General features: G+C 40.6%; 1 protein-coding gene across 2 annotated transcripts in view; it reads left to right on the top strand.

Annotated features, from left to right (window-relative positions):
* Nucleotides 1-503: 503 nt before the first annotated feature.
* cd276 (CD276 molecule) overlaps nucleotides 504-15776 on the top strand; it is a 71660-nt gene continuing 56387 nt past the window's right edge. The window contains exons 1-2 of one of the 2 annotated variants that reach the window (XR_004658087.1): nucleotides 504-807; nucleotides 6690-6785. Coding sequence is in view for 1 of the 2 variants with exons in the window: in XM_034882777.1 (XP_034738668.1) it covers nucleotides 6740-6785 (46 nt within the window). In the remaining variant the exon portion in view is untranslated. The remainder of the gene's footprint in view (nucleotides 808-6689; nucleotides 6786-15776) is intronic. The other variant, XM_034882777.1, reaches the window with a different exon arrangement.

Below are 15776 nucleotides of genomic sequence, written 5' to 3'. Positions count from 1 at the left end.
AAGATCTTTGTAGGCCTATTGCACACCAGGTTCCCAATTGATTTGCTTGCTGCATGTTCAAGATTCAATTAAATGTAAGATAGTCTGCATGTCTCATTTTAGGCCAATATCTAACTAAAAGTGTACATCAAGCCTTTCTTTGCTAAACTATTTATGTAAAGACCACAAATCCAAGCCATTGCATGAATTTAGTAATTAAAGGCAACAACCACATCGCCGTATAAATCAACATTTGATTTATATGGCAGACTATGGCTATGTTAGCCTACGTAAAGGTACTCAATTTGTTTAGTTTAAAACGGCATATAGGCTGCAGTGATACGTCTGTAGACCTTGTAATAAGTCAATACAAGTATCAGGTAGCCTATACAGATAAAAAGTAATTTTGAGTGCCCACAGATAAGATAATTGGACCATAACCGTTACTTGCATTTAATGCTGTAGCCTACATGGAAAGTAAACGAAGTAGAAGTGTGGTCACAACCGGTGGGGTCGGGACTCTCGAGGCTTTTTCCTCCCCAAGGTATGACATCACTGCTGGACAAAGCAAGGAGTGGTTTCTCTGAAGAGAACCCGTCCCAAATCAATGGAACATACCCACACACTCTGAAAACACATCCTATAGCGATATCCACCGTCAAAACAATCTGTTATCGTGCCCGGGCAACAGTTCTAGCTAGTAACGTTAATGCGTTTGTTGTAAGAGCAATGAACTACTCTGGAAAATAACGACGGCTGTGCTGCTCAAAGAAAAGATTCACCGCCGCTGGATGGTTGGTGGTTTCTAAGTTTCGTCCTCCTAACATGGTAAGTCTTAAGAAACTGTGGTCGAAAGCAGAGCACGAGCTAACAGAAATGATATCATATTTAACGTTAGGCTAATAAAAAGATAAATGCACGTTACTAAACTTCGGTTATTCTCAAAGACGAGCAACAGCTGGCGGGGTGCAGAAGAACCCCATGAACTCAGGGTAGTGTAACTGGCTCACATAGATGGCTCTATTCACAGGCTCTGTGTCATGTCTGGTATTTGTGTTTGTCGTTTTAAAGCAATAGATAGGCCTGCTAAGCTGTACAGTATACGGTTTCCCAAATAGAGCTAATACAGTCTATGAATGAAATGGACTGCGCCCCCATTTGAAAAAAAGTCAACACTGCATCAATGTCATATCTGTGTAAGGCAACTTCCATAATTCCAAATAGGGACAAACAACTAACTGTTTTGCGTTAACGTTTACTGGCAAGCGACTGTTTTATCCGGAACCTTGCTTTACTGTCATGTAGTCGGTTTTCTTTATAAATCCTCACTCTGGGCTAGGACTTTAGCTAGTCCATAGGCCTACAACTAAAAGTACAGTAAATAGACCTATGTTTCCTTCTCTCTCTTTCTCTTGTGAAATGAATGAACTGTATCAGAATTGGCTAGGTCACAGTGGTTCCCAACCTGAGGTTTAACACCTTTTTAAAAGGGCCACAAGACAAATCTGAGGGGTCAATAGATAATTAACAGGGTAGAAAAGTGAAGAAAAAAACATTCAAGCTACACCGAACTATGCTTATTTTCTTCCAGACCTGTCAAACAGAAAGTTGGGACCCACTAACATAGGAGATGCTGTACTTTAGGCGACAATGAGGATGTTCCCTGGCCTGATGCTGCCCTTATCACATGATAGTGCAGCTGTGCTCCACTGGCAGGTACAGCTTCCTGTGGAATGTAGGAGGATGTAGTATTTATTGTTCTGACTTGTGTAGGAAATGATTTCTGATATAGTGGAGAGATAATTATGTTTTTTGACATGTGCAAGATGCTCTACTTTGCATATATTGTTTTTATAACCAGGGACGCAATGGCAGTTTGGCAGTTCAAAGTACAATTTCATCTCCATATTATTGCACAAAGATGCCATAAGATAAAGGTTACTCTTAATTGGCTCCTCTGGCTTTGCAAAAGCGGGATGTTGGAGTATCCATAACATACTGGTCCTATTCACTTTTCCGGTCTTGAGAAGACATATATAACTGTTTTCACTCCCTCGGTAGCTAGGCTAATTATCAGGGAGACAAATATACAGTGTAGTACTGCATTATCTTGCCTATTATTAGATTGCTGTACGACACTGACGCATGGCCTATAATTAACGGTAAATTTTAGGTGCAGTAGTTATAAATAAAGTTGGCAAGTAAAACTTTCATACGTCTAATCCATAAAGCTTTCTTGACGTTTATGGAGCTCCTTTTTTATCAGTTTGACAAGCTAATGTATAATTTGACCACAAAATGCACTAATTGACTAGACTACTATGGGGGACATTTCCCTGCATGAGGTGATTTCAGTCATCCCTCAAAATGGCTTGCCAAATTCTCACCCCTGCTGCCAAATAGTTTTAAAAGGCTCACGTTCATCTCATGATTCAGTCCTCGATGGGGCCGGTGTCTTCCAGGTTGGAAATATCCCCATCGTCAAGGGTTGAATGGTTCCCAATGGTTTGAGGAGCTTGACAATGGTGGCGGCCATATGCCAATGAGACATTTTAGCCTAAAAGGTCAGTCAGATTCATTATATCAATAGTGTTTAAGGATGGCCTTGTCACCCAGGATAGGAGTGGACTCAAAATAGTAAAAGTAAAAAGACAAACCGTTAGAGAGCCACTGTCATAGATTTCTTGAAAGAATACTGCAATGGTAAAATGACCATGGTGAAATAGTAAATCTTAATGTTCTGTGATACTTCAAGAATCATTTCTTTTTCCTTTGACCTCGGTAAGAAGCTTAATAATCCTTAGCGCAGTGTCAAAATGAAATACACAGGTGGTTAGGGTTAAAAAGCTTCCGACCAATCACTAAAAGAAATTCAAGACATTCCGACTGTAAAATCAAAATCAAGAGAACCTTATTTTTTTCCGTGAGGGGACTTTGTTTGTGGTCAGGCACATTTAAACACAACATCCAACAATACATCATACCAGAGAATAAATAAATGCTAAATACTGAATAAACTAAAAACCATGAGTATAGGAGCAGAGGGGTGGGTGGGGAGAATAGGTCGAAGTCTGGATCAATCGATGGGGGGTGGTTATCGTTTGTTCATCAGTCTGATGGATGTTAGCACAAAGGTTGACAGTGCTCGTTTGGATCGTAGGGGAAGGGAACGGAATCTCCTCCCTGAAGGTAACAGATGTACTGGTTGTTGAGATTATGGGTGGGGTCCGATATGATGAGTTTACTTTCACTGATGGCCTGTTTGTCAAATATGGATGTGAGAGTAGTCTGGGGTTGTCCAATGATCTTCCCGCTCATCTCCATGATTCTGTAGAGGGGACATTTGTTCAACTCAGGCAACCAAACCATGCCAATAAGCTGAAGGTGAGGGTGGGTTAAATGAATGAAATGACCGGACTCCAGTCACTGGAGTATTATCTTGTTAGCCTGCAGTCGTCAAAGCTTCCAAAGAAAGTACAGGTGTTGTTGACATTTCTTGAAGATGTGGCCGGTCAAACCTTCTTTCACTGACCGTTTCCTTTCCATTTTAATGGTCTTCAATTTAGAAAGCACAATTATTCATTAATTCCATGAACAGCATTGAAATCTGAATAAAGAGCCAGCAATAGTTTTGATACATTGGTGCAATATAGTGATGGATTTTACAGTTAAAGTATATTGGATCATTATATTTTCAGGTGTTGTGAATTCCAAGTGTGGTCAGCTTGTTTTGATCTCTGACATTGAATTGAGTGGTTAAAGTTAAATTGTCTAATGAAAGGAAGAAAAGTAGAAGAAATCTACATGCTGGCATGGGGTCGGTAAAGTACTTGAGTCATGCATTAAAAAACCCTTTGATGGCTTTCTTGTGTCTGAACAACACAGTCACCGTCAGACTGTGGTTTGATGTGTTGGCATATTTCTCTTCATGCCAGCCTTAGGAGAGCTTACATATACTTAAATATTGTCCATTTGGAAAGGATAACTGGGATATGTGTTTGGTTGTTTTGAATATTTATCCCCATTTTTAAATGTATGTGCAGTGAATAACCCATATTCTTTGCCTCTGAGGGGAAATTCAGATAGTGTTATAAGTCTGTTATTTCATTTGGTCTCTAGCAGACTAGCCTTCTGAAAGTCCAGAGGGAAAATGGTGAGTGTGCTTATGGAAACTTAGTGATGAAGCCACAGTCCTGCCCACATCCTCTCTGCTTAAGCCATAAACGGAGCCTCATGAAAAAGGTTTTGGTGTGGCCTGAGGTGGAACTACAGCTGACAGCAATATTGACATCATTCATTGCACCAAAACATCACGACTGGTTAGTTGCCTTCTCCAGCTTTGAAGTATTTAGGTCCTAAACATATTAAAAAACTAAGTTCGCTGAACTTTTAATTGTGGATTTGTGTGGACATTTAGCTGCTCAACCATAATGTTTTACTTTTGTTGATGTTGATGGTGGGACGTTACAGCATTGAAGGTTTAGCAACTCTGAACCCGAGCTGTTACTGTAAATGCTGAGTGAGAAGTGTAAAACGTAAAAGCATTATTAAAGGTGGATACATGTTAAAAAGAAAGACAGCGTGGATATGGAAAACTGAGCTATTGCAGTGTTTAGAAGCTACATTTTTCTAGTATTGCCACAGAATGTATAGGTGTTTTTATATTTTATGTTCCTGTTTCAAATGACTACATTCAACACTATCACTAGTCTTAAATGCAGTTGTCTTAACAATTGAAACAAACAAAAGTATTTAAATGACAGAATTGTGTGGTCAAAAAGTTTAAACGAATTTAAAAAAAAAGCCAAACTAAATGCCATAACTCATTCAACTCTTTAGACTATGGTGGTGATAATACACAATTTTGTTGTTTGTTGACAGAAACAGAAGTACAAAAAGGAATACCTAAAAACTAAAAATGGAAAAGGACAATTGCGGCGCAGAGTGAACTTAGGGGTTAATAACACATGGGTACCAAGTCATCCGTTCACTGATATGTTTTCATGCTAATTGAATGTGACCTGTTTAAGTGCAAACCCCTAATTAGCTTAAGTAAAAAGAAATCACCTTTTCTCCACCATTAACAAGGCTCAAAATAGCACCTTACTTCCAGGGTGGCATAATTAGGGTCCCTACATGTAAACCGAAGCCTTGAGAACTTTGTAAGTGTACAGACAGTTTATTAAAAAGATGAAGAAGAAGAAGACAGTATTGTTCGGTGCACAAGCATGCGCCATCTTGGGAAAACAGTTATGACCAGTTCAACGACAAACACTGTGTAACCAGTAACGTAGCTCAAGCACGGCACCTCTGACACTGAGCAACCACTAGCAACCACCAGTGTGAGTAGCCGTCACATTTCTTTATGTGTGCGGTTCATTTTGACTGTCAACCTTAAACATACTGCATGTTAGGCTTTACTTAACTTTTCCCATTTGTAAATGTTGAATTGGAAATTTGCTGACTCCCAGTGGTGAGTTTAAAAAAAAGATACTGTCACTGTGAGCAAAACACACCCCTTACGTACACCCAATCTGACCCAGGGTCACTGGACACACACTGAGAGGAATAGGCTGAAAGCAACACATAAACCACTTTCCCCCAGGGTTGTCTAATTATCCTACAAAGCTAAATGTTTGCCATCAGAATAATTTGTAAGTTGAAAATCACAAAAGCTTTTATCAACCATAATATTGCTCATCCTGCTGTCACACAGTCTATGTCATTTCTGTTCATCTGCACTTTAATCATCTATATATCTGTGTTTATACAATGTCTGTTTGTTTAAGGGTGTTCATTGTGTAAATATGTTTGCATTATTACCATTATTATTATAACTATCTATTATTTCTTAAAATACTTGTATGTATATTTTTCTTTTGTCTATTTAGTGTGTATTTGTGTTATTCTGATAGACTCATGTGGTCATTAAGAGCTCTGAAATCTACCAAAGAGCCTTGCATTAATACTAGAAGACATGTAACAAGTAAACATGGACACTGGAACCGATACAGTGAATTTGCTTTTCAGCTTTTTTGTTGTACTGTTGTTGTTTCCAATTATTTATAATAGGTGACTGTAAAACAGTGACTTCAAATCAATGAAAAAACATTTACCTCGAGTTTTATCTAAAGTTTATATACAAGTACAGTAGTTTGTCCCAACAAATACAGATAAAAGTAGTGACCTCTACCAATCTTTCTGAGAATAATGTAATGTTGTAGAGTAGAAATAGACAGGGAGGGAATAGTTTTGGATGTCTCTACTCACTCCGAAAGTTGTGTTTTCACAGAGTATGAGTTGGCTCTTTCCTGTCAACTTTGGAAGTTCCCATTTGTCATCACAGCTTGCCTCTCTCTGAAAGAGAAAAGGCCCAAGTAGGGCCAGAAATAAAGACGGAAATTGTCACCTTCAGACATAATTTCAGATACATTTGCCAGTCACAAAAATTAGTCTGGACTTTTATATAGCAATCATGAAATATGTTGGATTGTCTCATAGTCTCATCCTCCACCCATTGGAGAGAGCAAGCAAGCGGAAACAAAGACATAGCCGATACGCACCTCTCTCTTTTTCTATCACTTCCTAATTCTCCTTCTATCCACTCATCTTCTTATTTTGCTGGACTTAATGTGTTCTGTTTTGTGTTGTAACAGTCTTCATCCTCCTCCTCAGATGTCTGTGTTTTTTTTGTTTTTTTTTACCTGCAGCTCTGTGTCTGAAGAAGTTGACCTGCGGTTCCAATCCACACTGGAAGATCATGCTGTCCCTCCTGCTGCCCGCAATGCTGGCCGTCCAAGCTATGGGTGGGTGTCGCCCCGTCTATGCCCTGCCATTAGATCAGAGTTACTGCAGTGAGAAATGCCATTGCCTGTTAAACAATACGCCCTGCAGAGCCTATTAGTCTTCCCCCTTCAAAGGCTTCACTGGCCAAAACAACAGTTCAAATGAGAATACTCCCAAAAATAATTTGACAAGTAGTTTGAAAGTTATAAATCCTCCCTGTTTAGATTCTTACCCATCCAGACAAGTTCACAAAATAAATATTCTTCTTTATACTGTATAGACGTAGCCTCAGGGATTAAAAAGACATTACTCATCTTTCAGTTGAGTTTATACAGGGTTACAACTCTATGATATGGTAGTGTGTTTTTAATATATTTTTTTAATAATTCAGCATGTAAAACAGAATAGCTTTGACCTTTTCCAGACGTGAGGAATAGAGCTTGAGGCTAAGGTGAGGTCCTCGATGAAAAATGCAGTTTTTCGGCTGTGACTCAGGGTGTGTGGTGTGGAAGTCGTCCTCGTATATTTACAACACCGTCAAGCATGGTGGTGGTGGTTGATGTTGCAACTGAGGATTCATAACTCACACACTCAAAAGTTCTAGAAATGGGGCTTGAAGAAGAAATTGTGTCATAAAAAAAGATACAGATAGCCTCTGAAGGCTTGATAACGTCTCAAGTGACCGTGAATAAAATAAGGGAATTGGGCATGTCAAAAGAGGGATTGACATTATATTATCACCCTTTTCCAATTTGGTGTGTAGCTGAAACAAAATGGAAATGGAAATCTCGTAGTAGGTGATTTTCCTTTCACATTATTGAAGAAGAAGTAAGAGGTAGTCAGCTATGAAAGGTTTTTTCAGCATGCCAAAAAATAGATTCAGCGTACTTTGGCAAACCCACAAAGTAAACAAAGAACTTTTATCGGCCAAACCGCCATCATTTAAAAAGATCTTATTTTTTTTTGCCTTTTCTGCTTTCTGGGTGAGCTGAAACAACCTCCTATCGGCCATCAGTGGCACCTTTCAATCTTGACTCAGTGGACCTAAGTGTCTTCAGTGGTTCATTAGGGACCTATTCTCTCCCAGCACAAATGGGCCTGCGGCCTGCTCATTACTGGCTGTGTGGCATCCACTGCCTAACTCGCTCTTCTCACCGGGAGGGAAGAGGAGGAGGTGTCGGGGACTGATGGAGCTCTTTAACTCACGGGTAATTGGCTATTGTAGCTCACACAATGATTCAGTTTCTCTCTGCTAACTGGGGCACTAAGTGAATTAGTTGGAGTCTAGTTTGATTCTATAGTCTGCACATGTAACACTGCAAGACAATACAGAAACACTGCATGCTTTTATGCACTGCATGCTTTTAATGTAATAAAAGTAGCTTCAACTGTGGCACCAGCTTTGAAGAGTTGCAGGTGCATTTCAGAGAAACACAGACAAATTAAATCTGTCTTATTTTTTCATTCTTTTTTAATTCATTAATTAATATATCGAATGCAGTGGCATGATTGGGGGCTGACAAATTTAATGCACAGTTTTCTTTCAAAAAAAAAGAAACTAATCAAATTTGGTTGCCTTGGATTTATTAACCACTATCTTCTGCTTCTGTTGGCCATGATCAGCTGTGTGTGTGTGTGTGTGTGTGTGCGTGCGTGCATGTCTGTGTTGATATGATTCAGGGTCTCCAGGTCCCTTGCTGGGATGACTGGCTCTAATCTTCCTTTACTTCAGCCGTGTCATTGCTCGATAACTCCTGCAAGTGCCCATATCAGTAGACACGAATACACTTTGTAGTCTTGCCAACACACTTCCTATTGTGAGAACAGTATTTTTGGAAGAAACCACAAGGAAAGTACATGAAAACACTGTCATCCCAACGCAGTAACATTGTCTCTGTAGCTCGTAGCTGTATCCTGACTCAGTAGTCAGATGATGGATCCTTCTCTGTAAAACCTCTCCCTGATGTTACTCATACGGCACTGCACAGCTGTTGTGTCACGGCAGCAGTGACGAGGGTTGTCTGTAAGGGGTTTGCTGTTTTTGTGCTTAAATGCACTATTGACAAAGCAGAAGTGAGGAAAATTTGCTACGCCACCAACCCAGTCTGGCTTTGACCCTTGACCCTGGTAGTTGCTTAGATTTATTTTAACTGCCCTCATTAAAACCCATATTGTCCATAAATGTCAGCAAAATACATGAAATGTCAATATAAATGTACACTAATGACAGTAGCTGAGTAGAGTAACATCCTTGGCTCACAGCAGTGCCAGCCAGTGGCAGAGCTAACAGGAGGCTGTCTAGCTAATTGCTTGTTGTTGTCATACTCTCTGTTCAGTTAGCACAGCCACTAGGCTGCCAGAGCACCCAAACAATGAAAGAGAATTGTATTCATGCAAATGCAGAAATGGAAAGCTGACCAGATTTCACTCTCAGTGATGGGAGCTGTAAGGTAATTCAGATTAATTAGCATGATTGGAAAGATTGCATCAAGCATCCTAGTCAGTAGGCACACATTATGGCAGGGCTCTGGAGCGTAAAAATAGCCCGCTCATGCTTGCATCTCTGATGTACTTTTTAAAGGTCTGCTAACTATAAATGCCCACTTTCTGTCCTCCTTTTCTCTTTACAGCAATTGATTCTGCAGAGAGGGGACACTTTAGCCTGTGCACAAATTCAATTTAGGGTTATTACCCCATAGCAGTGATGTTCTTGCTAATTTGATTGTGTCCAGTGAAGTATCCTTTTAAAAACAATTGAGGACAGGCTCAACAAAGATTGGTTTCGCAGCAATGCATACATAATGACCCGTCTCTGTTGGCTTGCCTCTGTTTCACTGTTTCCCAGCTCTTCTTTTCTCACAGTGCACTCATTGACACAAAGTGCATTACCCAACAAGCACCTCATGATTATTTCAACAAGTCCTAAAAATGCTGCCCTGTGGGATTGTTAAAAAATTGATTTGGTTAATATGCCAAGATTGCAGATCTGGAGGGGAAGAGGGGCCTGGAGCCATATGTGTGTCTAGTGGGCTGTGATGAATGGGTTGAACGGATGCTGATCTGTGCTTGGAAAGCATCACAGCTAGTGACTTGCTGAGGAAGCAACGCAGCAGCTCACACAGGGAGACACCCACCTCCAGGGTGTTGCCTCTGTGATGTGGTGGTGGCGATGTCAGGCACAAGAGCTCTGTCATTGAGACAACGCACAGCTGGTGACAGACTGACCCATGCTTAACCTCGCATCACCCCTGGTGCATTAAACTGTGAATAGGCAAAGGTGAACCTGTGAAAGAGCAAAAAAAAAATAATTTCAAAAGACAGCAGATGGAAAACACCTGTCTCATCAGAGGAATAGGAAAAAATAACCTCTTTGTCTTCCTCATAAACTCTTCCTGGCTCCTCTGTAATGATGGCCTTAGTGGATGTAGCCTGCCATTATGAGGAATTAGCTTCACTCAAGTCAGATCTGACCTCATGAGGCTTTTTGGTACCTTTCTAAACTTCCCTTTGCACCACACCGCTCATCCCTTTTCCATCACCAGCCTCCTGCTCATCAAAGGCTCTCTGTCTTTCTGGCTCATAAGCCAGAAGCTTGTCCTTATCTGCCCACTGTTCTTCTTCAGCCGGAACTATTATCTTACAGCCGGAGACCATTAACAGGTTATTGATAGGATATCAGAAGGCATACATCTATGAAGGAAGCAAGACAACGGGTGGCAGAGATAGAGAGAAAGAAATGGCAAAGAAAGAGATAATAGCACAGTAGTGATTCCCATCTTGATTTATGACATTGCTATTGCTGAAAATAAGCAAGTCAGAGTTCTTGTCTTCCCTATCTGCCATCACCTGTATCTCTCTCTGACTGAGGGCATTCACACTCCATGGTGAGTTCCTGGAGCAAAAATGGGAAAGGAAGAGATTATGTTTAAAGCTTAATGTAGAAAGTGACCCTTTTACACCGTAGAAGGCTTTAAGTCTCACTTAATCTCATCCATATTGTGCCTTTTTTCACTGAGGGGCCATTTGAAAAAAACGCTGCTCAAGACACAGACTCTTTTTCAGGTTGCTCATTTTTTAACCACATCATGCTTACTATGCACACACTCCCATCGCTCCCTTAACATATCCAGATGATTTTTAAAGGAAGTATTATGGACATCTACATCAGCTCCTGATGGCATGAAATCAAAAGCTAGCTTTTCCCTCAGACTTTAACATGGATTAGTTATATCATAAGAATAAACGGTATGAAATGGCTCACTGATCCTTTGAGCAAAATCCTTTGATGTCCAGGTGCTGCAAAATGTCCAGAGTGAAAATGTGTTGTGCTACAGTTAAGTTCTTCAACAGAAGGGGGCAGTGTTGTTAAAGCATAGTTCTCCTGCTTGCCTTTTCGGCCAACTAAACCCTAATGTCATCGCAGTTTGTTAGTATTGCACCTGTTTACTTTGCTGTGTCAATAGTGCCCCTTCTATTGCTACTGCTTGATTTTCCTTATGTGTGAAATCATATTAATACTTCCTCCTCACACGTCATAGGTTTCAGCAGGATATTAGACATACCCTCTAAAGATGTGTTCTTATTGTATTTAACAAATGGCTCCACTGATTGTGCAAATAACTCTGTTCACTGTTTGTCATTCAATGTGAAAGTGAGGAGAGGCTGTGAAGTGCTAATCTTTGTGAAATTTGTGTTGGACTGAGTCAAAAGTGGAAGTGAAGTTGTATTTGCTTATTGAGCTGGAACGCCCTGAATTTGGTGTTGAATTGTGTTTTTGCTGGATATAAGTGTATAAATCTCATCTAAAGTCAGTGATAATAATCTTTGCAGAAAGGTAAAAATCAGAAACTTAAAAATCTCTGCTTTCACACACACACACAGAGAGAGAGAGAGAGAGAGAGAGAGAGAGAGAGAGAGAGAGAGAAGGAGAAATAACTTGTGTACAAGCACTGTGTACACGTGTGCATTTGACTGTTGCTGGTCATGCTGATGGGAACTTCTCTGCTCAGGAGCAGCTTTGTAACAGTGTCTCCATTGTAGTGTCAGAGTACCTTGTGTCCAATTCCTCAGACAGTGTTTTGCTGTGGAGCTGTCAGGAGTCATACAGGTGTGGAATATCAATGCATTCTCTGTTTCTGCATGAACTTGTGTGTGGGGACGGTGTGTGCAACTCAATATTGCAGTTTTTTTATACTGATTCAGTTGTTACTGCTTACTGATTAAAGCCAACACTCACTAATATTATACTTTTACTGGTTTTCTTTACCCACAGCACTATGGAAGACTAAGGCAATCCATTGGAATTCTACTTAGTCTAATCACTAGTTACTGCTTCTTCACAACATGTTTTGTGCAAAATCATTCCTCTCTAGTTGTTAAGTCAGTAAACGACAGCAGAAGTGAAATAACCATCATTTCAATATCTGACTCGCACTCGTAAATAACTGATCATTATCTGAACTCATCAGTATTTTTTTTGTTATAACTGATAGAAACAAACTCACTACCTTTGGAGCGTGTTGTGACTCTAGATCGGCTCATGTCTATGGATATAAATGAAGGAGGATCAAAAGAATCTTAGCCTCTTGAGAATGACACACCACGACACAAGTCCTCTCTATTGAGTTGGTTTACTTTGAGTATTGTTGGCTTTAATGTGGACAATGGAGGCTTGATTTCATGTCCTTTAACGGATTACAAATGTGACCAGTTTTCAGAGTGGAAAAACAAAACAAATAATAAACACTCTTGCAGCATACTCACACATTTGTGTCCTCAGGATATTGTCATATTATAGCCAAACCCCTGCCAAATGCACAATTTCCATCTCAGTCAATAGTTGCCTCCTAGCTCATCACATTCATTTTTTCTTACTTAAATTGTTGTCAATCTTTGTGTCTATTGGGATTGTGTGTTTATGCTACTTTGTGAGGAAATGGGAAAAAGATAATTTGGCTCCGCTTCTCAGTCCCTAGCTCTTGTGTGTTTGTCTACAACAGTGTTTGTGTGCCTAGGTCAGGTACAGTATTTGATGATTCATTTTTGGGACTGCAGGACAAGGAGCTAAAAAGATTCAGTTCATACATACAATACATTTTCCTGTATGAGGTGCACATTTGTTTGTGTGACAGGATGGAGGGGACTTTAGAGTTAAAAACCACACTTACCTGCATTTTTTGGTTAGTTACTGTGTGGTCTGTAAATTCAGATTTTAACTTTGTTTACTGTCTTACCCAACATGCTGGTATCGGCACAATACAAGTCAGAAAGTATTACGCTGCCAGAAAGCCAAAATACAAGAATAATAACACAGGCATCTCTCAAAAAGTAAAAAGAAATCTGTTTAGTGAAAGTACAAATAAAGCGGGATACATGTAGGGATTTTATTTAAATTTGTATTCATTCAAATTTTTAGCCACTGTATATGTTACTATTTTCAAAGTTTCAAAAATTCTCTAAAAAACATGATCTATGAATAAAGTTATGTTACTGTAAAAAAACACACTCTGTGTATTTGCCATGGAATAAGTTGTACACATCAAATCAGCCAGGTGACTATCTATGTAATACATAACTAGATTGACTGGTAAAGATTTATAATCTCAATCCAGTTATCTGATTTTGTGCACACCTTGTATTTTTAAGTGGATGTGCACTGAGCTATCTGTATATGCCAGGACGGTGTGAGATATCCCTAGATTTTATTTAGCAACTACCTTGCACGTCACCCTGAGAGCACCCTCCTTTAAAAGCTGTAGACCTGCTGCTTACATCCTACGCTCTCCCTGCCTCCCTCTCATTCTACATGGTCACCTCATGTACCTAGCTAGCATCAGTTTGCTATACATATAACATGGTCGAAGCAAATCCAGCTGCACACCTGATGAAGCCATGATGGTAGTTGGTGTTGATACTGACAAGGGCGTGGGTAGTCTTGAAGGTAGAGTGGAGAGCAGTGTGAAAATCACTTGCAGCCTTTTCTAGCTAGCCCTGTGCCTCGCTGTTAAGCGGGGCCTGTTGCCAATGCTTGGGAAGGCTGTAATGAGTTTATTTCATGTCGGCTGTGAAAGTGCCCGTCTCTGTCTCGCAGGCACTCAAACAGAGCTGAGGCCCATAAACACAAAGTGCAGTGTGTAAATCCCCACAGCCTGACATCTTTGAGCCTGCCCTCTATGGCTTCTGAGCATCTCTTTATCGAGAGGGAGATGGGAGAGGCAAGATCCCCATTTACTCCTGAGAAGACACCATGGGCCTGGCTACAAGGTTCTGCCCAGCCCCTTAACCAAAGACCCCCTGTGTAGTTATCCTTAACCTCTGCTGCTTACACTTGTCTCTTTAGAGAATGCATGTTTTTTTTCATGTTGAGAGCGGAGCTGAAGAGAGACGATCAAACAGTCAGCTACCATACAGAAGATGCTTGGTGTAAACAGCAGCAGATCAAAAACAGCCCAAGTACGCAATGATTTGCTTTGGCTCGTGGTATTTCACCTTTGACGAGTAGGACATCAGATGTGCACTTTCAATGAAGTCCGCTGGCCTCGCTTGCCCTTCTCTTCTGTCCAATCCTCTCGATGCAATGCAAAATGCTCCCCTTGAATTCCCTTTCCAAGCAATGGTCAGTGTCTCTACACAAGGTCCCTGTGTAGAGCTGCATCCTCCCAGGGCCATGGAACTAGTGGTAGGTCACCGGTTAAAGATGCAGTGAGTGAAAAAGGAGGAGCGAGGCAGAGATATGAACTAAGAAAGGGAGGTTTCTATATCTCTCTCTCTCCTCTCTGATATGGCTTTGGTCCCTGTTGAGGGATTAGTGTGTGAGGCTCCACCACAGCCTCTTCCTTGACTTGATTCCAGATATTATCTTTAAGTGTGAGCTCAATGCCGGCCTCTCTTTCTCTCTGTTTCCCTCTTTCCCTTCCCCCTTCCTGGTGTGACTCATACCAGGCTGGTCGGGGAGTGATTTAATTGCTCTCTCTCCTCCTCCTTCAACATGCACGTCTCGGAGAGGGCTGTCACTGACCCTCCACTCCTACAAAAAACTACAGCAACCTATTCATTACGGCAAAGGTTGTGCCACCTCCAAAGACAGCATAAATACACACTCCGGAAATCTGCTTGATTATCCCTTCCTATTGATGGAAACACAATACCGGCAGCTCCTGCCACGCTTTGCCCTGATAACTCCTTAGTATTGTTTGCTGTGCTGTAGCCCAGCTGAGTCAATGTGGGCATAATACGGATGATAGAAAACCCCCACAGCACCAGAAGAGCTTTTGTAGTCACTGTAAAGGAAAACACCCTCCGCTTCTCACACCAGGGTGGTCAGAGAATTGTTGTGTGACTGCCACTTGGTCGTTGATTTGCTCCAGGTGAAAATTATGAAAAACTATGATAAATTATGTAAATAATTATAGTTTTATTCAAAAATGGTAATAAAAACCCTTATTTACAAAGTTTCCTGTTTCTATTTTAACGTGATACAATATTTGAGGAGGAAATAATCTTCAAGAAGTGTCCATCAGTTAAATGTGTTTTTGTTTTGAATGTTTTTGAATTGTGATTTAAACTATTAGTCATTCATTCTGTAAGGCTTTCCATGGGCTATTTTGGCCCTCACATCCAGGTTGAGATAGGGCATGGGTTATTTGGACAGTGATCAGTGCATTTTTCTGTCCCACGTGTCTGCACTTGTGAGGTTAGTCAGTAGGTGGCACTGTTCCTACAGTCGAGCAGGTTGTTCGGGGTGTGATGTGGAGAAGCTACCTAGCTGGGAAGGGCTGAATGTGATTGAAAATAGGTCTGCCTTGACTGAGCTGTACCCATCCATATATGAACCCTCTCAGATGAAAGACTTGTTTGTTGTTAATAGGGGAAGTAATTATTGTACCTCTGCAGCAGTCAAATCACTTTCACAGCAAAGCGATTCAACATTGACGTTGGCTGTCTGATAGGCAGAGCTCAAAAGGGGTGAGGAGGCTAAAATGCTGCTGTGATTATAACAATTAGAGAGGCTG

This window comes from Etheostoma cragini, chromosome 1 (genome assembly GCF_013103735.1).
Source record: "Etheostoma cragini isolate CJK2018 chromosome 1, CSU_Ecrag_1.0, whole genome shotgun sequence".
Taxonomy (NCBI): domain Eukaryota; kingdom Metazoa; phylum Chordata; class Actinopteri; order Perciformes; family Percidae; genus Etheostoma; species Etheostoma cragini.
This window is presented reverse-complemented; position numbering and strand designations above follow the sequence as displayed.